This window comes from Lissotriton helveticus, chromosome 1_1 (assembly GCF_964261635.1).
Source record: "Lissotriton helveticus chromosome 1_1, aLisHel1.1, whole genome shotgun sequence".
NCBI lineage: Eukaryota > Metazoa > Chordata > Amphibia > Caudata > Salamandridae > Lissotriton > Lissotriton helveticus.
The window spans coordinates 1808210163-1808237428 of record NC_136057.1 but is presented as its reverse complement, the minus strand read 5'-3'; the positions used below and the strand labels follow the sequence as shown (position 1 = coordinate 1808237428).

The window sequence follows — 27266 nt, the reverse complement described above, 5'->3', positions numbered from 1 at the left end:
CTGTGTGAATTTTAATTTCCTGCCGCGTGGATTACCGGCAGTGAATTTGTATGCATTTGCATGTCATTGAACAGCATTTCATAGCAAATATGACACAAGATCATTTTTTTGACATGTGCAGCTACAACGGTTCTGATTTTTAATGTAGCACATTACACCATACACCATAGTACCCCTGAGCCATAAAGAGCTGGGAATCCATGGTGAATCCACACATTAACACATGGATAACTAGCATAGCAAATTTGCTGCAACTGGAAAAAATATCCTTTATCTTCAAAGTTCAGGCAAATTACTTAAAAGTCATACAGAAAGACTTATGGCTTCGTATGCTTTCTACTTGCCTTCATGGTCTATTTTTAGTTGCTATCTGTAACCTGTGTTTTAAACACTGGTAAATGTCATGTCTGGACAGTGTATTATGCTGTATGATTATACAACAATGATTTTACAACAAACATAGGGGCATATTACCAACAACTAGCGATAATTATCGCTATATTTGCTTAGCGGCAATATTTTTATCGCCGAGTTGCGGCGATTTTTATCGCTTAGGAACCTTGCTATTATCAAGGTTTATCTCCTAAGCGATAAAAATCGGCCGAAATGCATGAATATCGCTGAAAAGTCAGCAATATTCATGCATTACCAAGCTAATGCTCTTAGCCATGTTATCCACCTACCATTGGATAACATGGCTAAGAACTGCTCAGGGGCAGGTGTTAGCTTTTGGAGATATTTGCGCTTAGCGCGAATATCTCCAAAAGTTGGTAATAGGAGATAGCGATGTTAGCGACTGTTTCCAGTCGCTAACATCTTGGCACGCCCACTTTGCCTGTCATTAGTGATAAATTTCACTGACATGCAAAGCGGGGCCCAAGATGGCCGCTATCTCCTAGTAGCTGTCGCTAACTGGTGTTAGCGACAGCTAGGTAATAGGGAGATCATTTTATCTCCGCTTTCTTGGCTTCGAAAGCCAAAAAATCGGAGATAAACCCCCTTGATAATATGCCCCTAGGGCCTGGTTTTAAGTATGATGGGCAGTGCTCTGTTCATCAGGCTGAAGGAGCACATTACCTCTGGCACCATGATAGACCACTGTGTGCCATATTTTGAGATGTCCAAAGAGAGGTAATTTCTGTAAATCAAAAGGAACTACTGTCAATGAGGTTCCTTTAAAGATAAATACATGTTTGGTGGAAGGTCACCATCGTTTTTTAACCGCCATTCACCAAACTTTTAAAAACATTTTGTTTTTCAAAAACAAGCTCCCAAAGTGGTAGTCTGTTTTTGAAAAAGAAAAAATGAATAACCCCGACACTCAGGAAAATTGTTCCCTGAGTTGTGGGGGGTCATTGTTGCTTTTTTCTGTCCCTCACTACCAGGCTTGTCCTAAAAGCAAAAGACAAAATAAGACATTACACCGTCCACCCATAGCCGGGTGAGCAACAAGATTCCATTCTTCCAATGGCCCCTACTCTTTTGGAGGAAGCTTTCTGAAGAAAGAGTTCACAGAGTTCATCGAGAAGAACGTCAACAAACAGCTTGCCGCCTTCCTCGAGACGAACGGATCCCTCGACCCCTCGCAGTCCGGTTTCCGTGCCAACCACAGCACCGAGACCGCCCTGATCGCAGCCACCGATGACATCAGATCCCTGCTCGACAACAGGGAAACAGCGGCCCTCATCCTCCTGGACCTCTCAGCAGCATTCAACACTGTCTGCCACTGCACCCTAGTGCAGCGCCTCAGCAACATCGGAGTCCAAGAGAAGGCACTGGAGTGGATCATCTCGTTCCTCGCCGGAAGAACCCAGAAAGTCCGCCTCCCCCCGTTCAGATCCGAGGCCACCGAAGTCATCTGCGGCGTACCACAAGGATCATCACTCAGCCCAACCCTCTTTAACGTCTACATGAGCCCCCTCGCAGCCATCGCTTGCCAGCACAACCTCAATATCATCTCCTACGCCGATGATACCCAGCTGATTCTCTCCCTCACCAGCGACCCCGCCACCACCAGAGCCAGCCTACATGAAGGGATGAAAGACGTCGCAGAGTGGATGAAGAACAGCCGCCTGAAACTGAACTCAGACAAGACGGAAGTCCTCATCCTGGGATCATCGCCCTCAGCCTGGGACGACTCCTGGTGGCCCCCTGCCCTGGGCACCACTCCCAAGCCAACGGACCATGCACGCAACCTGGGCTTCATCCTGGACTCCTCCCTCTCGATGACCAGACAAGTCAACGCCGTCTCCTCATCGTGCTTCAACACCCTGCGCATGCTCCGCAAGATCTTCCGATGGATCCCCACCGAAACCAGGAAGACCGTCACCCAGGCACTTGTCACCAGCCGACTGGACTACGGAAACACCCTCTACGCCGGAACCACAGCCAAACTTCAAAAAAGACTCCAACGCATCCAGAACGCCTCCCCACGACTCATCCTGGACATCTCCCGACACAGCCACATCTCCGTCCACCTGAGAGACCTGCACTGGCTCCCCGTCAGCAAGAGAATCATGTTCAGGCTCCTCACCCACGCACACAAGGCTCTCCACGTCCTGGGCCCCAAGTACCTCAACGACCGCTTGACCTTCTACACGCCCACCTGCCAGCTACGATCAACCAGCCACGCCCTCGCCGCCGTACCATGCATCCGCCGAACCACCCCCGGAGGAAAATCCTTCTCCTACCTGGCAGCCAAGGCTTGGAACTCCCTCCCCATCCACCTTCGGCTGACCCAAGACCATCTCTCCTTCAGGAAGCAGCTCAAGACCTGGCTATTCGAGCAGTGAAGCACCCCTCCCCACCAGCGCCTTGAGACCCTTACGGTTGAGTAGCGCGCTATACAAATGCCTTGATTGATTGATTGATTGATTGATTGACAGTGGCTCAATTGACAAAAAGCTTATCGTCTACTCCATTCTAAAGGAAACAGGAAAATTGATGTTTAGACTGGCAAGGTACTCAGTCTCATTTGCGATGGACTACTTTGTTCATCAAACTCTATATCAGGCCGTTAATTTGAATTAACATTGATAAATATAATACAAAGTCAAAAAATCGGTTCACTTTGTCTTCCAGTATTAGCAATTGGTAGTCTTTAAAATGTAGCTGACAAGTCATAAAGTAGGCTGCGGTTATTAAATATTATATAGACTTAGCACTCATATTCTCAGAGCATCTGTATTTGTTTATTCTACATTTGAAATATTGTGATTTAGCCTTTTTGTACATCCATACATTATGGTTTTAACTCTAAAAAGGAGAAAAAAAGCTAAGGGGCATTATCAAACAATGTAAAATTACAACATTTCAGGCATTATTGCACAACTATTTCAGGTGTCATCCTGGTGCAATACTTTGCCAGAGATGGTGATCTTCCTTCATCTCACTTCAACACATATTTGGTAAGGTAGGGGGGCTCTTATGGTTCCACCAGTGGCCTTTTCACTTGGCCTTGGCTGATCCTTTGGAGTATGGAAAGTGAACTTTTGAAAAATAGAGGTGAAGAAAAGGAAGAGATTCATCTTGGCCATCTGCTCTCCCAAACAAACACGGCGCCCTGGAGGTAAAGAAGAGATGAAGAACAAATACCTTTTAAAAAGGGCAACCAACCTTCATGTAGTTTATCCTAATTGAAGCAATGATGAACAAGGGAATACTGAAACATTTTATGATATGGTATAAGCAAAGAATCATCTTACAACTTCATTACTAACTTTATCAGAAATGTATCGCTGGTGTCCAAATGATGCAAGAATAAGATATTCCAATAAGAAGAGCTTGTTGGGAATAACAACTTCACTTAAAAATAAAATGCTGTCCACCAACAGGCAAAACACTTGTTTCTGCCATGGGGGCATTGTTGTCATCATTACTGGGGTGGCTAGTAGGGTAGAGGCTTTGGGGCAGATGTATCAAAATACCTATTTGCTATTCTCAAATAGCGATTTTTTGAGAATCGCTATTTGAGAATTGCAAAATGGTATGTATCTAAAAAAATTGCAATTTGGTAGAGATTTCTTATTATTCCTTATTTGCGAATAGCACATTTTGAATTCGCAATTAAGGAATAATTTCCCATTCATTTCTATGGGCCAGGAGGCCCATAGGAATAAATGTGAAGTTATTCTCAATTTGCGATTCGCAATTTGAGAATCACAAATTGAGAATAATTTTAAGGGTGCAAGGGTGTCATAAGGACACCCTGATGCACCCCTGAAATTTACATGTGTGTGCCTATGGCGCACATACATGCCCTAAGGGCATGTATGTGCGCCACATGCCACCTTCACAAATGCAAAAAAGTGCATTTGTGAAAGAATTCGCAAATTACCACCACCTTCAATTTGGTGGTAATTTGCGATTTCTTAACGAAGATTCGCAACAATAAAATGCTTGATGCATAGCATTTAAGTAATCGCAAAATTACGATTCTTTAAATGCTTGAACAAAATAAGGAATCGCAATTTTTGCGATTCCTTATTTGGCGGATTGGCTCATACATATCAAAACACCGTTTGCGATTCGCAAACGCCTGAATTCTGTGAATTCCGGCGTTTGCAAATCGCCAACGGCTTCTTACATCTGGCCCTTAATTCCTGATCCCCCCCTCAAGCAGCAACACTCTGGAAGAATATTCAAATATGTTTCTACATCACGGTACAAGGAACTGTCTCAATGACTATAGGGAAGAAGACACTTGTTTAATGAGTAAAGTGCACTGACTGTATTTAGGACTTCTTTGTGGTGTGTAAAAGGCAGTAGTGGGCAGAGTGGCTACTGTCTTTGTAAATTGTGCCTCAGGGCCAGTGCAAAATGTGTAAAAGAATGAGTACCAGTGCCCAAAGCTCTGCTCCAGCGGTGCTAATAAAAATACCAAGGCAGTGTACTGGTCAATCCGCCTCATGCCTCTTTAACCCACTACCAGACACTACAGCTCCTTTATCTTATACTTGCCGGTCCCTACTTTATTCCTTTCTGCTTGTTAATGTCCTTATCTTTCTCCTTCTTTCCCATTTCTGTGGTTTTATTTCTCTTGGTTACAGTCAATATCTTATACAGGTGCTGATCACCAAAAATGAGTGCTGGTGGGTTCCACAGGCAACCTCCTGCTCAAACCGAGTACTGCTCATGGCGTTGTTGGGAAGTTTGCTATGGATCTTGGCACATATCATGCCACTGTTATCGTGGGAATGGGTTAACATTACCCAAATCACACTGTTTTGTTGTGTTTGCCACCAGGATTTATGCATTGCTCTTGACTTGGTACATGCAATTTGAAAAGTTGAAGGAAGTGACCCGATTAGGGTCCCCTGGGTCACTCACGACCACCTCTCTGCCTTCCATACAAATTAAGTCTGCCCAGTCTCTAAGGATTGGTGCAGAGGGGACTGACATCAGCAAACATAGTGATACATTATGTACGATTCAGATCCAACAAAGTCTCTCCTACAATGGAAATTTCCAGGCAGATGCAGCCACACAAAGAAGTACAGAAGGATAAGTTTCGATCCTGAGGCCGGGCACACACTATCTACTACTCAAGGTGGATCCATCCATGCCCACCGCAAGACTAGTGGGAGAAGAACTCTATCTATTTGGAAAGGTATGTGCTAATAAGTACAGAGTATTCATGAAGAAAAAAAGTAGGGCCCAACCTTGGAGAAACAAGACTTACCAAAAGCTGCTTTTTCAGGAAGGAAAAGATTAGTTTCGATCATGGTTCAAAATGGCGAGCAAACATAAAATGGTGCTGCGAATGCTAACTTACATAGAACAATACAAAATCAACACAGTGAAAACATTTTTATTATAACAGAGTTGTATACTCCATGTAATTTCAGGACACGTTTATAACCAGAAAACATGTCCATGCTCATCAGTCTTCCAGACATTATGTTGGATTAGAGCCTGCCTGTAGAAAAACACACAATTTGTATCTAAATGGAGGGAAAAAAACAAGTTATGACTTGGCAACAAATATTATTTTCCCTCATTCATTTTACCATTGTATTGTTTGTTTTGACTAGCCCTGTCACAATTTCCTGCTTTTCATTGCAGTAGTCCATGGTGCACCTGAGTGAAAATGCCCAGAGTGTAAACCTTGGGCCTTGATGTCACGAACAACCACCAAGAATTGAGTACCCTATGTATTTAACCAGGAGAGGCTTTCTGGTTCCTGAGATGTTGAGACTGTCAGTGCATTGCAACAGTGGTGTGAGCTGACCTTTCAAGGGTCCCAATGGGCAATGGTCCATAGCTCTAGCTGAACACATTGCATGAGGATTGGACAGTAGCAGCAGCCAAACCTCATTCCTGTTTTGAGTTTTTTTGATGGAGGAACCATACAAAGCTCACCCCTATCTGAAAAGACCATCCCCTTCCCTACCCTTGCTCAACCATACCCACTAGATCCACACATACATTTACCACCTGCTTAGAGCAGGTGGCAAATGTATGTGTTAAAATTCTGAGTGGTTTTATGATCAGAAACATGTCCCACATGATACTTTGCCGTTCCATGGAGCGTACTGGTGTGGATTTACCCCATTGTAATGGTAAAATTGCATGCAATTTTACTGTTACCCTACTTTGCAACTAGTAATCAGGTCCAATATGTTTTTCCCAATCCAAAATAGGCTGGTCTGTTAGTACTTTATCTCGCCAATCCTTCATGTCAGATTAACTTCTTGTATGTCACTTCCAACTTCTTTTTGTGTTCTCATTTCATTTTCCCTATGGAATGAACTGGAACCATAAGAAACATGTGTTCCAATTGCTTTGATAACTGGGGTGATGGATTCTCTTCCCTGGTCTCTTTTTCTCCTTGATTCCTGTTTCTCCTGGCCTTTGCACTTAGGTTATATTAAGGGATGTTTTTTCCGTTACGTATTCTTCGTAAATTCTACTCCGGCTGGAACCACTTTTTATCTTCTCCAGTCCTGGATTTGTAAGTTCTTAGTTCCTTTACTATATTACATTTGGATTTCTGCTGCATTACCAGAGGGTTTTTTAATGTTTGTTTTTTTCTCCACTTGTGGCCCTTAAAAAGAGAGTTGCTGCTTCCAGATAATACTCAGAGGTATTTTTTTTTTTTTTTTTGGGAAAACCTTTATTATGCAAAAAGTGTACACAGCTATTCAGCCGAACATCCCGGAGGCACGGCAGCACAATAGAAGCACAAACTTTTCTGTACACACGGATCATAGTACCGGATACATGAGGTTTAATTTATGTTTTAAAATCAGGATAGGTTCGAATAAGACGAACAAAATTCACATATGAAGTAGAGAAATAGGAAAGAAAGGGGGAGGGATCAGGCGCCAGATTTTAGAACATAATCATCGAATGAGCGGGTCAAATAAGCGAGTCCAACACTGTAAACAAAATCAATGAAACGAGCGAATCAATATATGCATGCATACCGTCACTATGTTCACCAGGCAAGCGCCCGCCCATTGATGTCGATGACACAGTAAATGTGGAGGCACGGGTTACGACATATCCACGAGATTCCAAACAATTGACCAGATTCACCGATCCCAATCCCAGAAAAAGAGAAAGTAAAAGGAAAGCCAGAAAAACGAGAAGAAAAAGGGCCATAGAAACAAAAAACGGAAAAATAATAAAACCCCTCCCCCCAATCCCCCACCCTGCACCCCTGCAGATGGCTACGGCCTACCCCCCTAGCAGCGTGCCTGTCGCCCAGTATCCAAAACCCGAAATATAGTAAGAATATGGAGTTATAAAAGAAAGGAAAAGAAAAGAAAATAAAAGAAAAGTAGAGGAGGAGAAGAATATCACACATGCCTCCGTTCTCACTACCCCCCGTCTGAAACGCACAACCCTAGTCTTGAATCCAGCCAACACTCAATGAAGTTATGAACAATATCACACAGGGAAGACGTCTGACACCGTCCCACCTCCCGCTATCAATAAAGTGGCGGATCCCCCGTCCTTCACACACCCCTTAAATCAAAACCAGGCCAACAGTCTCACCCTTGACCCCTGCCATTTTTCGTACGGAGTCTATCAAACGGTACCATCACCACTCCAGGAGGAACCAAAGTCCTAGGAAGTTCATGAACCGGTATTATGAGTCCGAACAAACTCCCCAATCCTCCGCAGTCATCCGCCGCCATGACACTCGCCTTCGTCAGCCAAATGTTCGAGTATCCCGATCTCCACCGCCATGAAAGAACCACTCGGGCGAGAAACGAGATCAGCATCCGTCGAGTCTTGTTATCAGTAGTCCCAGGGAGGGGCAGTTCCGTGAACACCACATTAGACGGTTGCGTCGATATTGGCGGGCATTTCTCCAGATCAACAAGTCCGCTAGCACTCCGTGGTCTGGGCAATGGTGTCGAGGCTTTGTCATAAGTGGGGTCTCGATCATCCGGTTCCACGGGTAGCGTGGGAAAAACTGCTAGCCCAAAGTCTCCAGACAGATCAGGGTCCGTACACGATCGTTCAGTTACGATGTTGCCAGCGATCGTATTGTAGAAAATGGCATCCATGTATGATTGAAGCTCCCAAATGGCGGCCATTACGGTTCTCAAGGACGGCTCGCTGCTACCCCGCACCGCCTCCACTTCCTCGATTCCAGCCATCTGTGTGTCCCTCGGAGTACACAGTTCCTCCGGGGACAGAAACGTGAGCAGGGCAGGCGGGGACTGAAGGTGCATTTTCAAGCAGTGATAGGGCATCTCGGGCGGGGGCTCCAACCCAGCGTGGGCGCCAGCCGCCGGGACAGGGACCCCCGACCTCACAGCCACGTACAGGATATATGCACCTCCGCAGTGTGTACCGAACCGAAGGCACTCCACCAAACTAGGGACAGGATACTCTTCAAGTCAAGCGACCGGACCCTGTCTGGGTCCCACGGCCGTTGTTGTTGAACTGTAACCCGGCAGGGCCAGTACTCGAGGTCCCGGCTCACAGGAGAAGTTAGGCCGAGATCTTCCACACGACAAAACTCCGTCAGTCAGGGTGGTAAAGTTCTCGGGACCACACCGCCAGTTTCAGTAATAGTTGATCCGTACGGGGGTCGGGCGTGAAATCAGGATTTCTGGCAGGATCATCAGGCAACAGGCGGAGGTCGGCGGAGCCGGGAGCCTATGCGGCCATCTTTGTTCGCTGCTTGGCTCCTCCTCCATACTCAGAGGTATTAAGTAACACAGTGTCTTTGGCAAAAAGTTGCACTGACTTCTGACAACCTTGATGAGAGAAGCAAGTGTGATTGTTGCATCCAGAAGTTGACAAGTAGGAGGTTTTCTAAATTCTCTGACAGAATCAATGACCTTATTTAGCAGCTGTAAGGAAATGAGTCATCTGTTATGTGGCCTGCACAAGAAACAGGTCCACTTTCACCTTCCACTGGGAACGAAACACTCCATTGTAAGTGCTTGACTCTCTGAAGGTATACTGTTTGCTCAATAACCACTATCACCAATATTCTTTCAGTAAAGCATTTTAAAATGATAATCACATGTGCCTGTGTGTTCCTTTATATACTTTTAACCAATGAAAGTGCACTTATAAAAACAGCCCCTGGAGGGCTTTACATTTGAATTACAAAGCATATAACCATAGACTTCAACCCTAGAGGGTTTGTAAAACACATACACTCCTTTAACCACCTTTAGGCCCCAATAACTGTAGCCCTAACCTTAACCCCCAGAGGGTGTTGTCCACCAAGCTGTAGAGCTCCAGCCTGGGCAGTGCTTGATGTATGCAGGGAATCATGGGCTGGCCACTCCTTGAGGGACCCTGCTAACATAGCGTCATTTCTTTGGGGTAATTCTCCTGGGCCTCCCTGAGGAAGCTGTGGTACTCTTGCAGCTCCCTGTTATGTTTTTTTAGTGGTTGCCTTGCCCTCCTGGGGCCACAATGAGGAGGGAAACAATGTGAAAAGTCAAAGAGCCCAGCAGGACATTATGGAACGCTCCTCCGGAGCAGTGGTTATTTAATGAGCACCTCTCTCACTGTGCCAAGGAGAGTTGTTGCCTTTCTTTTAGTTGTTTTGTCCTTTTCTCTTTTTTTATTCGGGGCTGCCTGTACCCACTTAAACCATAAACCAGCTTGGGGGCTGGGGTCCCCAGACCCCCAGAACACTGGGGAGGGGGCCTCATGTTCACCCTTCCCAGCACATACAGATTTTGGAATTCTCATTGTGGTGACTCCACGTGATATGGGTCTCTCTGGGGGGTCAAAGATCAAATCCTTCTCCTGCTGATATCTGGGGCCCCTTTGGGTCATTGTGCACGCTTTTGGGCTCATTATTTTCTCAGGGTGGTGAGTGTTAGCCACCAGGAGCACTCTACTTAGGCCTCCTGGCCTTCAAGGCAACTAACTTTGCAGAGATCTGGCTCCACTGGCCCCCTCTGCCAGACTTTGTCATTGGTTTCCTCTTGGCCTCTGTCCTCCTTGGTGAAGAAGCCCACTTGTTTCTCCCAACTAGTCCTCAGGAGTTGGAAAAGAACCAGCTTGCTTGGTCCTATGTAGAGCCCTACTGACCCTGGGGTCAACAAAAGTTAGAGTTCTTTGATCAGAATGCATTAGAGGGCTCTTCCTTCCAACTGTCCCTAGCTGTAGCCTCCAGTGTCCAGCAGAAAAACACAACCAAGAGGGAGCTCTCCCCCAAGCGCAAGACCTTTTAAGTAGGGGTGGAAGGTTCCCTAAGTGAGGCACATCTGACCTATCCTGGGTGCCACATCACCTCTCTGCCCTCATCTGTCATTTGAGATGTCATCAGTGATGTCATCAGTGATTTCACCGACCATGTCATGAGTGATGTAATATGTGACATAATCAGCAGTGCATTGCGGGAACGCGAGTTATAGTTAGCTCAACTAACTATAACAGGCGAATTTCTCTGGTTTTATATGAGTCAAATGTCCAACAAACTATAACGACCCTAAAACGTAGGTTTTTTTTAGTGAATTTTAAAGGTTTTCTAAATGCTAATTCCTAACTATAACGTCTGTAAAACCTATGTTTTTTTTCAGTGAATTTTGAAGGTTTTTAGAAAAATAATTTCATATTTTAATGTTTATAAAACTTATATTCTTATAATCCTATCCGCCATATTGCTAAACTCATAAATTATGCTAATTTCGAATCCGACGGATTTGTGGCACCGCGTCCCGCGTAACATCATATGCGTATGAGGTGGCACCAGCTGCTACTTTGGTATCCGATGGGTATGCAGTACCAAGCCACCCGATTTGTCATGTAGGTATGGGGTCGTGCCCACTGCGGGTTGCGTATGCGACAAGTGCACGCCGGCAGGCCCTGTGTTATGTCATAGACGTATGGTTTTACGCCGGATACGCCATTCCCTCGTTTTTTTTTGTTATGTCTCAAAACTATATCTAAATTACTTTAAGCTGTATATGAGAGCAAGCGATAATCTAAAATATTTTAAACATTTATATATTTCTAACTGTAATAAACTTATATTATGATAAATATATTTTCTCAAAATCTTGTCAGGTGCGGCCTCCTTGCGCCCTCAATGAGCGATTGTCATGTGACCATAAAAAAAGCATTTGATTAGTTCATAACATTTCCCATTGTAACAGTTGGAGGTCCTAACCCATTTTAGTCATTCTCTCTACAGTATTTGATTAGGGATACACCTTCTGCTTATAGAGATTTTTTGAAAAGTGTTTTTGCTATGTACACATATCTTATACTACACACAACATGCAAAGATCATCTACATCAATATTCACGGTCTGTACATTAGCCTTCCATGTGTGATGGCCATGCATCTGAAACGTTACTTCAAAAAATAAATGTGTGTTACACAATGCTCCTGGTGTGTGTGTGTGTGTGTGTATAGGGAGTTTCATCAGCCACGGGCAGACTGCACATCCTACATCACATGTGACCAACAGTAAACAGTAATGTGTAGATTTGTATTGCTGTATGCTCCTTTGTCAGGCTTTACCAGTATAGTAGTGTGTCATATGTGAGACTTTCAGATTCACGGTTGACATGCATTGCTTGACTGTAATGAACGTTTTCACTATGTATGACGTAGCCTCACTGCTGATCCTCCCTCCATCCGAGTACATTCACATGTGTGCACTTCACGATAGCAACACTTTCAAAAACTACCAAACACCATTTACTTGCGTGTCTGCACATATCCACAACCTTGACAACGACATGTGATGTTGGCCATTCAATGTTTTCGAACAGCATCTCATTAGTGATAGTTTGCCGCCATCCCGGTACATCCTATATTAATGTCAATTGTGCATTCTGCTATGTCAAAACTGCAACAGAAACACACATAAGTACACTTACTGGCCAGGCAGGAACTGAACAACAGCCAGGTCCCCAGAACAATTATTCACATACCTACGCTGGCCTGGAGTACGCAAGCCCAGACCACTTTCCATACGTATAAATAGGATAACGGCGAAGCCACATGGCCCAGTTCTTTCACACTTCCTCAGGTGATATGGCCGCATCCACCTCGCATATCACAATGCGCAATTAAAAAAGGGATTCATAAGGCGTACACCATCCTGCCAATCAACACTGGACATGAATTGTGAACCCTACTGGACGTCGTGTTTCGAAAGGGATCCATGAGGTGTACGCCATCCTGCAATCAACACTGCATCTGAATTGTGAACACTGCTGCCCATCGTGTTTGCATACACAATGACAGCAGGTGAACAGTGGGGCCTGGGTGCACAGGTGCTGCAATTGAGGGTGGTGCTGCAGGAGGGGCGGTGCATTAGCCTGGCTGCGCTGGTGCGAACAAGCGATGTTGCTGTGCGTAATGATGTGATCTCTGACCTCATTCAGTCACATCTCTGTCTCATTTTAAGGTCCTGCTGGACCGTACTGTAGGCCTGAGCCCGCGGGCAGCGCTGCCCTACAGACATGTGTTGAGCGCGGTGCTGCGGGAGGGGTGGGGTGCATCAGCCTGGCTGCGCAGGTGCGAACAAGCGATGTTGCCGTGCATAATGATGTGATCTCTGACCTCATTCAGTCACATCCCTGTCTCATTTTAAGGACCTGCTGGACTGTACTGTAGGCCTGAGCCAGCGGGCAGCGCTGCCCTACAGACATGTGTTGAGCGCAGTGCTGCGGGATAGGTGGGGTGCATCAGCCTGGGTGCGCATGTGCGAATAAGCGATGTTGCCGTGCGTAATGATGTGATCTCTGACCTCATTCAGTCACATCTCTGTCAAATTTTAAGGACCTGCTGGACCGTACTGTAGGTCTGAGCCAGCGGGCAGCACTGCCCTGCAGACAAGTGTTGAGCACAGTGCTGCGGGAGGGGTGGGGTGCATCAGCCTGTGTGCACAGGTGCGAACAACCGATGTGGCCTTGCGTAATAATGTGATCTCTGACCTCATTCAGTCACATCCCTGTCTCATTTTAAGGACCTGCTGGACTGTACTGTAGGCCTGAGCCAACGGGCAGCGCTGCCCTACAGACATGTGTTGAGCGCAGTGCTGCGGGATAGGTGGGGTGCATCAGCCTGTGTGTGCAGGTGCGAACAACCGATGTTGCCATGCATAATAATGTGATCTCTGACCTCATTCAGTCACATCTCTGTCAAATTTTAAGGATCTGCTGGACCGTACTGTAGGTCTGAGCCAGGGGGCAGCACTGCCCTGCAGACAAGTGTTGAGCACAGTGCTGCGGGAGGGGTGGGGTGCATCAGCCTGTGTGCGCAGGTGCGAACAACCAATGTGGCCTTGCGTAATAATGTGATCTCTGACCTCATTCAGTCACATCTCTTTCTCATTTTAAGGACCTGTTGGACCGTACTGTAGGCCTGAGCCAGCGGACATCGCTGCCCTACAGACAAGTAGCGTGGGCTTTTAGGGCACTGTAGTGAGCTGATTACTAAGTGTACATGCACACAGGCTTGCACCGCTGCATTAAAAGTGCACATTATGCTTCTAGCATGCGTTCTGTTCCTTTGTATGTGAACGTTGGCATAACATAATATTATTTAACCTTGTGTATTATCAAGCACTCCAACTCCTCTTTGAACCAAGATTACCACTAATAGCTGGTAGCTCGAACTTCAAGAAGGAAGGATGCACTCAACTGGTGTGCTCCATTAAGCTTCAAATAAACCTTCATTTACCTCCAGACGTTTCCACCATTATATTTGTTCTCCCTTTTCAGACACTGAATTGGTTGCACCAAAATGGGCGGAGCGAGTGCTCACCCCGTGATGATTCCCTGGGCATTCTGATGCCTTCTATCGTGGTATCAAGACACCATACCCAATGTGAGACCTGCTGAGCCACCCTGAGAGGCACCCCGGATAGGAGCTCGCACCGGCACATTGCTGGACACACCGGTGGTGGCAGGTGAGCAGTGAAGCCTCGGTGCGTAGTAGCTGCAATTGAGCACAGTGCAGGGGAAGGGGCTGGTGTGCAGCAGCCTGGGTGCACAGATGCAGACAAGTGATGTTACTGTAGATAATAATGTAATCTCTGGCCTAATTAATATCTGTTTAATTTTCAGGTCTTGCTGGACCACGCTCTTTCTCGCGGACCCCAGCGTCCTAGACACACGGGTGAGGGGATGTGAACAGTGAGGGCTCAGTGCAGTATGCCGACGCTCTATCTCCTCCTCCCTCTGTTCTTTTGACTCTTCCTCCCCTTCCCCCTTCCCCCGTCTACCCACTCACTCTCTGTCCCATTCTCACTATCTTCCTTTCATTCTGACTGCCTTTCTTTTTCTCTTGGACATGGCACACATACTTATGTTTCATTTTTGTCTTGCAGGTTTTGTACGCTACTTCCGGAGGAGTCCCACCCACTTATTTCATGTTATACTGTTGTTTGTTGTAATAAACTTGTGTTTCAGAATATTTGTAGTGTTTTAATAAAGGATATTTTTTTTTACCAATAAATAAGTGAGTGTATACGTCTTCTTTTTCTGACAACACTTGTCTGTAGTTTATTGTGAAAATCGGCTGTTTATAGGAGGTTATGAGGGAAAACATTTGTAATTTTGCGGTGCACCTACCAAATATAAACCAACAGACTATTACATAAATGAAGGCTGCGGAATTCTACAACTGCAAGGGTGCTATGCGTGTATCACTTTACAACACCATGAGTACTGCCCGTGTGAGTACAGAACCAATAAGGCACTGCCTAGGACTACTGAGGCTTCAGGGACTAGCGAGGCCCACCCAGCATTATAAGGAAAGCTCATGAGGGTGATGATCCCCAGACTTCAGTTGGCCTCGAAGCCCCCGAACAATTATTAAACAATACCCGGGGACATGGCGATCCCCTAGGCTGCGAAACGTCTCTGTGCCCTCCCGTGCCTAATTGACATGTGAGATTAAGGTCCCCAGTCCTATAGAGACCTGGCAATATAATAATAGGATTGGCCACGGAACATTACCCACCAGTGGGCTCATTTAGATGAATGGGTGAGACCCAGCGTAATTTTGTTTTTCTCCATTTTTACCATCCGGATCCGCTCTATTAAAGCGATAAGAGGTTTTCTTCCTCTAGCTTTAACGAGACAAACAAGGATTTGCTATCACAGGGTGGAAGCCATGCACCCACCCTCTAATAGCAAACATAAATGTCCAGCAGATGCACACCCCGGGACATTGTATGAGCTGAGCCTGGGAGGTGACGCTCCCTAGGACCATGATGGATTGGTTACTGCATAACAAAAGAATTAGTATAAACGCATACTAACACTACTTGCACACGTGTAGTACAGCGACCAGAGTGTACTGAAAAGGCAGAGGAAGGGCAAAATCTAAATATAGGAATCCTACCAGAGGTCGGATGGCATAGTTCAATGAGCCGAAGACCTGGGATGAGTAGAAACAGCTTCACGAAGAAAACTGGTCTTCAGCAGAACGCAAGGAAGATCGAAATATTGGTGAGGGCTGCCTTCTTTTTACCTTCTGCCGCTCGTCACCAAATGTATGTAGTCAAGAGGCAGACAGCAGTGGATTCGATAAGTAAATTTATTGCAGGAAAAGAAGACAGCTTAAACAGTCACCAATAGGAGCAGATAGCAAAGCAACCGTCTTCTCCAGCACCGTGGACAAACTCCCCAAGATTGCCCTCATGACAGCCCCGCATTCTGACATTACATACTTCCATTCTAGTAGCATTACATACTAACATTCTACTATGACTTACATTGGAATACTACACAGAGCACATGACATTACAGTAGGGGTGAGTAGTTTGCTTCCCACTCCCTGTATTGTATACACGCAAAATAACACTACTTCCACAGGTATGCTATAGCGCCCAGAGCCCATCACTTTACAGCAATCAGCTCGGTTTCATTCCCGAGTCTTCACACCGGTAGGCGTGAGTACTTTGCGTCCCACTTCCGGTATAGTATAAATGCACGGTAGAGGTCAGTAGTTCGCTTCCCACTCCCTGTATGGTATAAACGCCTACTAACACTACTTGCACATGTATGCTACAAAGACCAGAGCACATCACTTTACAGCAATGAGCTCTCCGTTTAGGCTCTCGGTTTCATACCCGAGTGTAGCAGCATCTCATCTCAGCATCATGTCACTCTGAGCAACACCGCACTTTCAGACCGGTATGTGTGACTACTTCACTTTGCACTCCCCCACAGAGGTTCAAGTGCTCCTATCCTCCTCTTTCCTACTCTTTTCGCCCTTTTTTCCCCTTACTTGCTTCATTGGAATCACAAAATGGCGGCCAAGACTTCCTAGTTGCTACCGCTTACACCGCTCGCAGCCAATAAGCAGCAAGCTCGTGCTCGTAACGCCCCAGCCAATCAGATGGCAGAATTCCCAAATATCGATATCTGTAAATTCCGATATTTCTCTAAAACTTCTGAATGGATTTACACCACATAAACAAAAGCGTGCTTTCTAGACCAAGAAGCTTCTCCCTGCCAAATTTGGGGTAATTCCGTTCACCTGTTTGATCTGTAACCTTGTCTAAAGTTTCCTACGAAAATTAACATGCAGAAAACATGTTTTTGGACCCCCCTTTTATCTCGCCCCCCCAGCATTGACGAATCACCCCCACACTTTCAACATAGGAGCTGATATGTACAAAGAATTAGTTTGGAAAATGTAATGAAGATTCATCGAACGACGCCAAAGTTATAAGCAAAACAAAAAATGCTCTTCCTTTGGAAACTTGGTCCTAACTATAACTACCTACTGGCGACCGCCAATAGGTAATATACATATATATATATTTTTTTTAACACTCCATCCCGCTCCCAGAGAAGTCCCTGGAAGAAGGCATGGACACAAGGCTGTCAGGGTACGGCATCGATTTATTTTTTCAGGACTCCTTCAACCCATGAGGTAGGAGAAGAAAATATATATATATATTACATTTTCTACATGTATGTTTAAAATCTTGCACATAGTTTAGAACAACTTCTTCAGACGGCACCAAATTTGACCCCCATCTATCATATGCTTCTATACATTTGTGCTAGGCAAAATGCTAATACCCTATGCTCATGTCAAAGTAGGTATACATTTTTAAATTACCCTCAAGCATATTGATTATGAACAATATGAGCAAAATGCACATGCACAACACTGTTCATGTGTAGTCGACTTCCAATGTTTTCTCGAAGTGTTCTCAATATATCAAGAGGAAAACACACGCCAAAGGTGAACAAAGCAGTACTTTACAGGAGAGTCAATGCTATGCAATTGATAAGTGGCCAGAGTGGGAGTTAGATTTCTTCTCAGGCCTGACTAATACTGGGGATCATAAGTGACCAGGTTTCTAGACATCCCCTCCTCTGCACTGTTCACAACTGGGAACAGGGTACAGGAGTGGGTGCTAATGGCAGTTCATCTGCATTTTCATTTTTTTAAATCCTTGTTCACGCTTAATGCAATGCAAGGGGGAAATTCATAGTGACTTACACTACTCCCATTCTTAAACAAGGCACTGTGTGGGGCAAAGCCCTTCAATGCACCTCCCCCCATTCTTCCTGGAAGGGTTAATTATAAAGTGTCTCCCTATCAGCATTTTCTTTACAATTCAGTGCAATGCTTGTAAACCTTTAGCCACACAATTCTGGGGGAACAAAATGAGCCTGGGAATTGGTGGGGTGGTTGCCCCTATATCCAGTCTCAAACCTTCTTTTAAAAATCTTTCATGGTGTTTGCAAACATCAGAAGGGATGATTTGTTTTAACCCCTTCACTGCGGCGGCTATTCCGCCGCAGTACTAAGGGGGCGGGGCGGCCGCGCGGAGGCCACATGCTGGTGACGGAACCGCTCCATCACCAGCGTCGGTTGAGATGTGCTCATGATGGAGCGGTTTCATCATGGCCCGCCCCGCTCAATAGAACCCTCAGCGCAGGCGCGGAATTCGCGCCGCGCATGAGCGTTCTATCGAGCGGGGCGGGCCATGATGGAACCGCTCCGTCATCAGCACAGCGCACCCGCAGCTGATGACGGAGCGGTTCCGTCATCAGCATGCAAGGGGTTAAAGAAAATACATGAGCAAATCAAAAGAGTAAAGCTTGCATTTTAAATTACAAAGCAGACCTGTAGGACTTTTTAATGTTACAGGTTAGAAAGGCACACAATGGGACTGTGAAGGGTGGCACAGCTAACCAGTGGAACTGCAAGGGAGTTGTCACACAGAAGAGCTGTGAGAGGCATGACGTGGAAGGAAGACATGGCTTGGCGGTTCGGGCTGGACTGTTCCCATGAGGCACAGGGTCAAGACTGATTTGCATATGGCCATGTCTGAACTGGGGTGGCTTGGTGAGCAAAATAACGATGGATTAAACCCAGATCTGTGACTGGGGGTGAATGTTTTGCCATTGTGCAACATTCTGTTCATCATCTTGTGTGTTTTGCTAGTCACCCTATGTGGGAAGGGTATGCCCAGACGTGGGTCCCGTGCTCACAAAGCCACTGGAGTCAAGCTATCCTGGCTGAAGACGGCTGATAGTCAGAAACCGGTCCTAGGATGCTTGATTCTGGTTCAGGGAAGACATGGCTTGGCAGTTCAGGCTGGACTGTTCCCATGAGGCACAGGGTCAAGACTGATTTGCATATGGATATGTCTGAAATGGGGTGGCTTGGTGAGTAAAATCACGATGGATTAAACTCAGATCTGTGACTGGGGTGAATGTTTTGCCAGTGTGCAACATTCCGTCCATCATCTTGTGAGTTTTGCTGTTCACCCTATGTGGGAAGGGTATGCCCAGACGTGGGTCCCATGCTCACTAAGCCACCTGAGTCAAGCTATCCTGGCTGATGAAGGCTGATAGCCAGAAACCGGTCCTAGAATGCTTGATTCTGGTCCTGGGAAGACATGGCTTGGCAGTTCGGTCTTGACTGTTCCTATGAGGCAAAGGGTCAAGACTGATTTGCATATGGCCATGTCTGAACTGGGGTGGCTTGGTGAGCAAAAGAACATGGATTAAACCCAGATCTGTGACTGGGGGTGAATGTTTTGCCATTGTGCAACATTCCATCCATCATCTTGTGTGTTTTGCTGAGAGGTAAAAGGGCATATAAAGGGACTTCAATGAAGGGTAAGATGGCACACATGAACTACATGGGAACAAGGTACACATAAAAGTGTCGTAGGGGTAGGCTGGCACATAGGGATGGCAAGGCCACTAAGAGGGACTGCAGGGAAGTAGGTGGACACAGATCGCAAGGTGGGGGCACGCAAAGGGGACATTGGGTTGGTAAGAACGCAAAGGGTGATGCAGGGTGACCATCATAGGCCCTGGAGGCTGCAGGGGTAGACAATGGGGCTGGATGAGGTAGGGCCATCGCAAAATACATCTTTCCATGTAAACATCGCCATTTAAATGTAAAGAAAAACCACAACACTTTAACAAAACAATGCACTGTAGAAATTACTATCATATTCTGCCACATAAAAATACATTATAATATACAATTGCTACTCTCTGCCATAAGACCCAAAAAACACTTGTATTCACAATTTGAAATGCTTCAATAAAATACCAATATTTTGCACACACATCAAAAATTGAAAAACAATAATTTCAAGTATGTGTACTGCAAGACTTGCTGTAGTGCTCTCGACTGTTATCCTCTTGGTCAGGCACCTCACACTCACCATATATGCTGACTTGCCCATCATACCTACCCTGGTTAGGATAAGGCCATTGCCCTTGGAACTGGGGCCCTAGAGCCCCTAGACATGGAAGAGGGCCAGTGTGCCTGCTGTCTCTGTGGTCTCATTAATGCTTAAACCCATGTGGAGGCTGCCTTACATGTGCCCTGGTCTCCACCAATAGCTTCTTAGTCCCCACCCCAATCTCTCGTACTGTGGCTTCAAAAGTTTAGAGTATTGTCTTGACATTCCCAGTGATATCTCTGAAAGCCATCTTATCGGTGTTGCTATAAAAGGCCATGGCTAGGAGATAATGGTTTTTATCAAAGAGAAGCATGTGGGACCTGGGAATCTCAATGCTTAAACTAAAGGTTACTTCCTGTGAAGAAACAGGTGGGTACACTCTTTATCCTTGTTAAGTGCTGCATAGTCACTCTGGTTCTAATTTGGATGTCGGTCAGAGTTGCCTCCGACCGACATCCCTGCGGTTTCGGAACTGGCCAACCTTGGGTCGGGGGTCCCAGAATTATCCGCTAAAAGAGACTTGAAACTCCCTCAGTCTCTGTCTATTGATATCCTTCTGGTGAACCTGGTGGGTCAGCTCTTCTCCTAATGGAGGACGTTGTAATCTCAGATTCTGTAGAAAAGAAAGTAGAGGGACTTTGAAAAGAGCATATGCTGGTTTAAATTTGTAAATGAGATTAGATATATGTTGTACATGCTTCACAATCTCTGATCGATCATTTCCAATCACGTTTGACATGCAATCTGGAAGGTAAAGACGACTCGCAGCTGCTGGAATGCATGAAAGTACAAGACAAATTCCTTTTGGGTGTTGTCCTTATTGGTTAGAGACCTCTAGCCATGGCATCAGCTTTGTTGACTATCTGATGTCATTTTCATCATCATTGAAACTTTATTTCGGTTTGTTTATGAACCATAAAAGTACAACAAGAAGAAAAATACATTTGAAACAATAAGCTAATACACAAGTTACATCTCATTTCATATATACAGACAATAGGTTAACATATGGTTTGTGGAGTAACAATTAAACTACTAAGACAATAATTTATATATACACAGATTAAAAAAGATTAGAACACAATGGAAGCCCGAGTTTTCCTGAGACAAGTAGTCTAACTACAATCAGGATACCTTGTTGCTACCGAATCATTCTCCGTCTGGTTAACCACATGGAAAACAAAAATTTAGCAATAGCTGTAACTATTAGTGCACTAGTGTCAGATTTTAAGATTCTAAAAAACTCTAAATAGTTCCTAACTCCTAGGTTCACACATAGCTGTATAATCCATTTCTTTCTGCTAGCGGAATAAGCAGGACAGAACAAGATCACGTGGATTAGGGACTAGTTTGGATCCTCACAACCTGGGCAAGGGCGGCTGGACCCGTTTTCCATTTATCTGTGTGAGAGTGCAGGGGTAGTGTACCGTATCTGAACTGCAAATACAGTTTCTTTGCTAAAACCGGTTCTATAGTGTCTAGTTCCTTCTCAAAGATATAGACATTCTTGAAATCTAGAAAGCTATCAGTAAGACTAGAGGGCCTGATGTCATTTTCACTAGAGAGGGTGGAAAGTTGAAGCAGCTCAAAATAATTGTTTAATTTGAATGTCTTTTTCTCATAATAAGCTGCATAAGTCCTTTATGAGACAGAAACCTAGGCAACCCTGCCACAATAGGCACAGAAACTTCGAAAAAATGAATATATTATTTTTAATTCAATAGATCATGTTACCTAACCAAATCTGCTCTGGGAAATGCTTCTCGAGGGTTGACCAGGGTAAGGGGAGTCATAAACAGCACCCCTGACTATGCTGAAATCTCCGAAGATTTAAACACACAAGGGGGTCATCTAACCTTATACCTAGAACACTAAGAGGCTCTGATAATGGACAGATGGGTCTCAGAAGTAATTACACTGGGATACAGGATGGATTTTCTCAGTTTCCCACAGACTTCCGTTTTGTTAAGACTCCTTGACCTAGACATCAGGTTTTGAAACCGGATGTACAGGGCACTAATGTTTCTTTCATCAAGAAGAGAGCCATTTGTCAGGCTGTTCTTCAATAGGCTGTCAGGATGGTATTCATTTTTTTTGGTCCAAAAAACCTCTTGGTAATATAGAATGTTCATAGATCTAAAATCCCTCAACAATTTTTCCCACTATACATTTCAAAATGAACACTCATCACCAGGCAATTCCTCTGATTTCTACGGAAGACTTTCTGAAAAAAAGTATCCTGCAGGATGCTTGCTTATGAATTCCAATCACAGAATTCGCCATTGCAGACGGGTCCAACATTAATGCTGCAAACCAATGTAAGTATTTGTACGAAGATTCTTGCTCTGGTAATGACTTATTTGCACACACAGGGGATGTAGATACATTTCTGTTTCGAAGACCTTCTAATCCACTCAGTATCATGGACAGATGCTGATAGATACCCAGATTGTTACTCAGGCTTTCCAGGGATTTAGGGGGCATATTATCAAGGGGGTTTATCTCCGCTTTTTTGGCTTTAAAATTATCTACCTATTACCTAGCTGTCGCTAACACCAGTTAGCGACAGCTAGTAGGAGATAGCGACCATCTTGGGCCCCACTTTACATGTCAGTGATATTTATCACTAATGACATGCAAAGTGGGCGTGCCAAGATGTTAGCGACTATCGCTATCTCCTATTACCAACTTTTGGAGATATTCGCGCAAAGCGCGAATATCTCCAAAAGCTAACACCTGCCCTGAGCAGTTCTTAGCCATGTTATCCAATGGGAGGTGGATACCATGGCTAAGAGCATTAGCTCGGTAATGCATGAATATCGCTGACTTTTCAGAGATATTCATGCATTGCGGCCGATTTTTATTGCATTTGCGATAAACCTTGGTAAAACCAAGGTTTATTTGCGAGAAAAAGCGCCGCAGCTCAGCGGTAAATTTTTGTCTCTAACCAAGCAATAGCGATAATTATCGCTATTGCTTGGTAATATGCCCCTTTATTCTTTATCAGCCTGAAAAACATCCCAGCTATTTCTAGCACAGTGTATAGACATTATCAGAGCGTGGTTCAGGATGGGTCTGGAGAAGTTGCTTTCCCCGCCAGAAAGGAGTCTGGGTGATAGGGCAATAATGAAATTTAAAGGATTTTAGATAAAGGAGAAAGATGGGGACGAGGGGTGCCCAGTAGTCTTCTTTTCAATTCTTTCCTTTATTCCATTGATTCAGTATCACCGGTAACAGAATGATTGACATTTTCTTGAGCATTGGTCTCCAATTTGGGAGTGCTACAAGGACTTCATCTCAATAACAAAGAGCATTCAGCATCAGTTGTCTTGGTGACTGATTACTGCTACACTGTGATAGAAGACCTCACAGTGATATTATATAGTACCGGAGGCAAATCGAGGGATGTGGAGGCAAATGGAGGAATATGTATACAAATAGAGGGAACTAAATACTTCATGAACGGCTTTTCAGGTATGTTTGGACAAGATCTGCAGATCAGCTCCGGTAGTGTTCACAGACAATATGGTAATACGATCTTAACTCAATCGTCAGTTTGGCATGGTCTCGAACTCTAAATCAGTTAACTCACATGATAAATTCCAGGGCAGAAGATGCATTTCTGCCTCTGAGAACAATGTTCATGTGATTATGCCATGAGTCCCATGATTTTTCACAGAATGGCTCTCAGGATGAGTCTTCCAATGGTAGGTCTGTTTGCAGAATAAGGAGGACCATGGGGATTTAATTGAAGGAGCCCCCATTGGTACCGTTGATGTAATACTTCCTCTGACTGCTCAACGGAGTAGGGGCCATCAGAGGAAAATCCTAACACCGAGCCTTATTTAGGGTGGACTGTGTAATGTTTTTTTTTCCTGTCCATCACTCACAGGAAAAACATGGTGTTGTAGGGCATTAAATACCAATACATATTTATTTTGTTTTTCAAAAACAAACTCCTGCTGTGGGTGTTTGTTTCTGAAAAAGAAAATCTTTATTAAGGTGTAATGGATGGCCATTCAATCTGCCACCAACCAACAATAAAACTATTATAGCATTGACAGGAACCGCCATGATGGCAGTTCTTTTCAATGTACATAGATGATGGGTGGGCCAGTGGTCATATCTAAATTTGACAGAGTGCCATATGGATGGCAGAGACAGTGTCTATCACAGGCTAAATCAGGATATTTGAAAGGCTTTTTTGTTGTTGAGACGAAAAGGAATTTCTATCGACCTTGGGACCCACTTTTAGCATTATCATTTTTTACCAAGGGTCCCCATTTGATCCTTAGGAAGAGGAATTGTAAAAAAAAATTACTTTCAAAGTGTTTTGTTCTGGTGGCTATCACTACAGCAAGAAGAATAGGATAATTAAGTTCATTACAATATATTTAGACTTCTTTACACATTTTTTAGGCTAAAGTTGCATTGACCTTGTCAGCTAGCCCATCCTCAGATGAGTCAGTTCTACTCTTGAATGTTGTAGGAACTCTCAAGATTTATCGGCAGAGAGCAGTTGACCTTGAGCAAACACAGCTATTTGCCAATATTGGTTCAGTCAAAACCGAGTAAAATCTTCTAAAGCTTCTCTTGGAAGAGGAATTAAGGCAGCCAACACATTTGGCCTATAGGAATGCTGGCAAGGAATTTCCAGACTCATTGTTTGAATTGTTCTACTTGGGTCTTTTGGGAAGAATAGGCTAGAGTTTCTATTGTGCTCCTTTTCAAAGAGGGTACATGTATGCTTACTTCCAAGTTAATTTCCCATTACGACTGATGTGGTATAGGGAAGCAAACTGAGTTTTGAGTCAAGTAGTCTCTCTGAGATTATACCCAAGGATTTCATAAGGGGACATTTTTTTGTTTCCTCACTTAACGGTGTGATAATAAATGTTATGTTTTTTTTGGCACCCAGCAAACGTTAAGGCATTATTCAGATCGACATGAAAGCATACTGCTTTAGTACATCGTCACCTGGATTACTTACTTGTAATCTTAATTACTCTGGTTCTTTCATTCTTTCTTTCTTTCTTTCTTTCTTTCTTTCTTTCTTTCTTTCTTTCTTTCTTTCTTTCTTTCTTTCTTTCTTTCTTTCTTTCTTATAGCAGTACTGTCAACCCTCACTCCCTTCCTGTTAGCCTACTTTATTATACTGATATTGGGATTTAAAATAATTACAGGAAGTGAGTAAAGGAGAAGTGGTGCTTACATAAGTTTGACCTACCCAGGGATCATGGAAACATTAGAAAGCTTGGACAGTGCCGGTAAGCAGAGTCACATGAGGCCCACCTCATCTATGTAAGTGGTGTGAAAGGGAGAAATCATAGTAATGAAGAAACAGATTATTAATCAGACAGTCTTGCACATTATATTCTAACCATACTATCCTTCACATCTTTTTTCTACCTTAAACCATTAATGGAATGGAATGGCATGGGTGATAATTAAGATTGAGCGAAGATAATGGTGGGAGACATCAGGACTAGGAAGTACCATAAATTATTATATTTTTGTGTTTTCTATGCTGTAGTCGCCATAACACCCCATCAAACTTAATTCCTCTTCAATTCAATGGTATGTGTGTTTTTGTTCTATTAGCATAAATGTATCTTTCTTCACTGCACAATGTATGTGATTTTACACACTCATCTACGCACAGCTGTACACATGTAGTCTTAAAGCATAACTGTATATGTCCAGCTGTCCTGCTACAGTCACCCGGCTTATACTCAAGATGTATACATTTACATCAACATAGCCTTATACTTATATGTTACCTGCAGAAAAAGGCAGAAAGGCATCTCGTTTGATTAACTGCCCATCAGCATCCAAGAAGTGCTCTGGATGGAACTGGTGTGGTTTCTCCCAAATGGACTCATCCTTCAGGATGGATGTCAGGTTGAACATGAGTGTGGTACCCTAAATGTAACAGCAGACATGTTAAACATAAATATGGAGAATATATGTTACATTTCTTCACTCAGTGTGCATGAAAATGCAACCCATAAATGAATAACAACAAAATATTACACTTGGTTCGCTCGCAGTCCTTTACTCCTCCTGCCACAAAAGGCAGAGAGAGAGATTTCAACTGCTGACCACTATATGAAAGTAAACAGATGTGCAAAAACGCCGCAGATCTTATAATTCCGATGGGGCTGATAACTGTAATGAGGGCCAAAGTTTATCTGTTCTGCCATTTTAGTTCTCTCTCTGCTAGATCATGCATGCGCATAGTGCATGTGTGAGTGGGCTCACAGCTTCAAATGATGGTACTCAATGAACCAACGGAGTCATGTGGGGCATACAAGTGATTTTTTACTTTTACCTTATTGAGGGTTGATACCACCCAGCTCCCTGCCTGCTACATAGTATGGAGATGTTCAGTAGGTGCCATTGGTGTGTTGATATTGTAGATGTGTTCACCCTTATTAATGATTGTCCTCACCCTCCCCTGTGTGCATGTGGGTGTTAGAGTGCGAGAGACCGAGTGAGAGAAAGAGTGTCTATAAGAAATGAGAGAGAGAGAGAGCAGAAAGGGAGGTAGAATTGTAAATGACCCCAGTATTTAGAAGAGACCATTGCTTACAATGGTCTGAAGTATCTTCATTTTTGTAGCATGAGCAAATCTAGAAGATAAGGTGAGAAACACTGAGCAGATAAGTAATTTAGGCAATTAACACAAAACAAATTGATTGGGGCTTTATGAAAGAGGAGTTATTTTTATGTGCCCCACTACTAAACAATAAAGACAACCCTTGCTTTACATCCAATCCAGTAATGTGCAACTCTTAATTAGCTCCTAATAGTGCTATTATGAGCTCTCTGTCAGTCCTGATTGTGCTGGTAATAGGATGTTATAGTCAAACCGGTAATGATACAATCAGTTGGAACACTGAGGATCCCGCACATTTAACCTGAGATAACCAGCGGAAATACCTCAGTAAAAATTGCAGGGAAATGAGAAATATTCAAATGAATTGGGACTCATATTAAACATTCTCTCTGCCCTTAATTTCAAGCTTCTATAAGAATCCTGAGGGTCCACATTGCAATCACTGGGAACTCCCTTCTGGAGCTACTGGTAGTCCAGTGTCAGTAACTCTGGGGATGGAATCACCAGGCTTCACAACATGG

General features: G+C 44.2%; 1 protein-coding gene across 2 annotated transcripts in view; it reads right to left on the bottom strand.

The window, feature by feature from the left end:
* Positions 1-3169: 3169 nt before the first annotated feature.
* The window catches only part of LOC144753085 (cytochrome P450 2D6-like), a 382600-nt gene continuing 358503 nt past the window's right edge, over positions 3170-27266 (bottom strand). For both annotated transcript variants that reach the window (XM_078640876.1, XM_078640882.1), the window contains 2 exons: positions 25907-26048; positions 3170-3562 (listed from right to left, as the gene is read on the bottom strand). In XM_078640876.1, the coding sequence (XP_078497002.1) occupies positions 3384-3562; positions 25907-26048 (321 nt within the window). In that variant the 3' untranslated portion in view covers positions 3170-3383. The remainder of the gene's footprint in view (positions 3563-25906; positions 26049-27266) is intronic.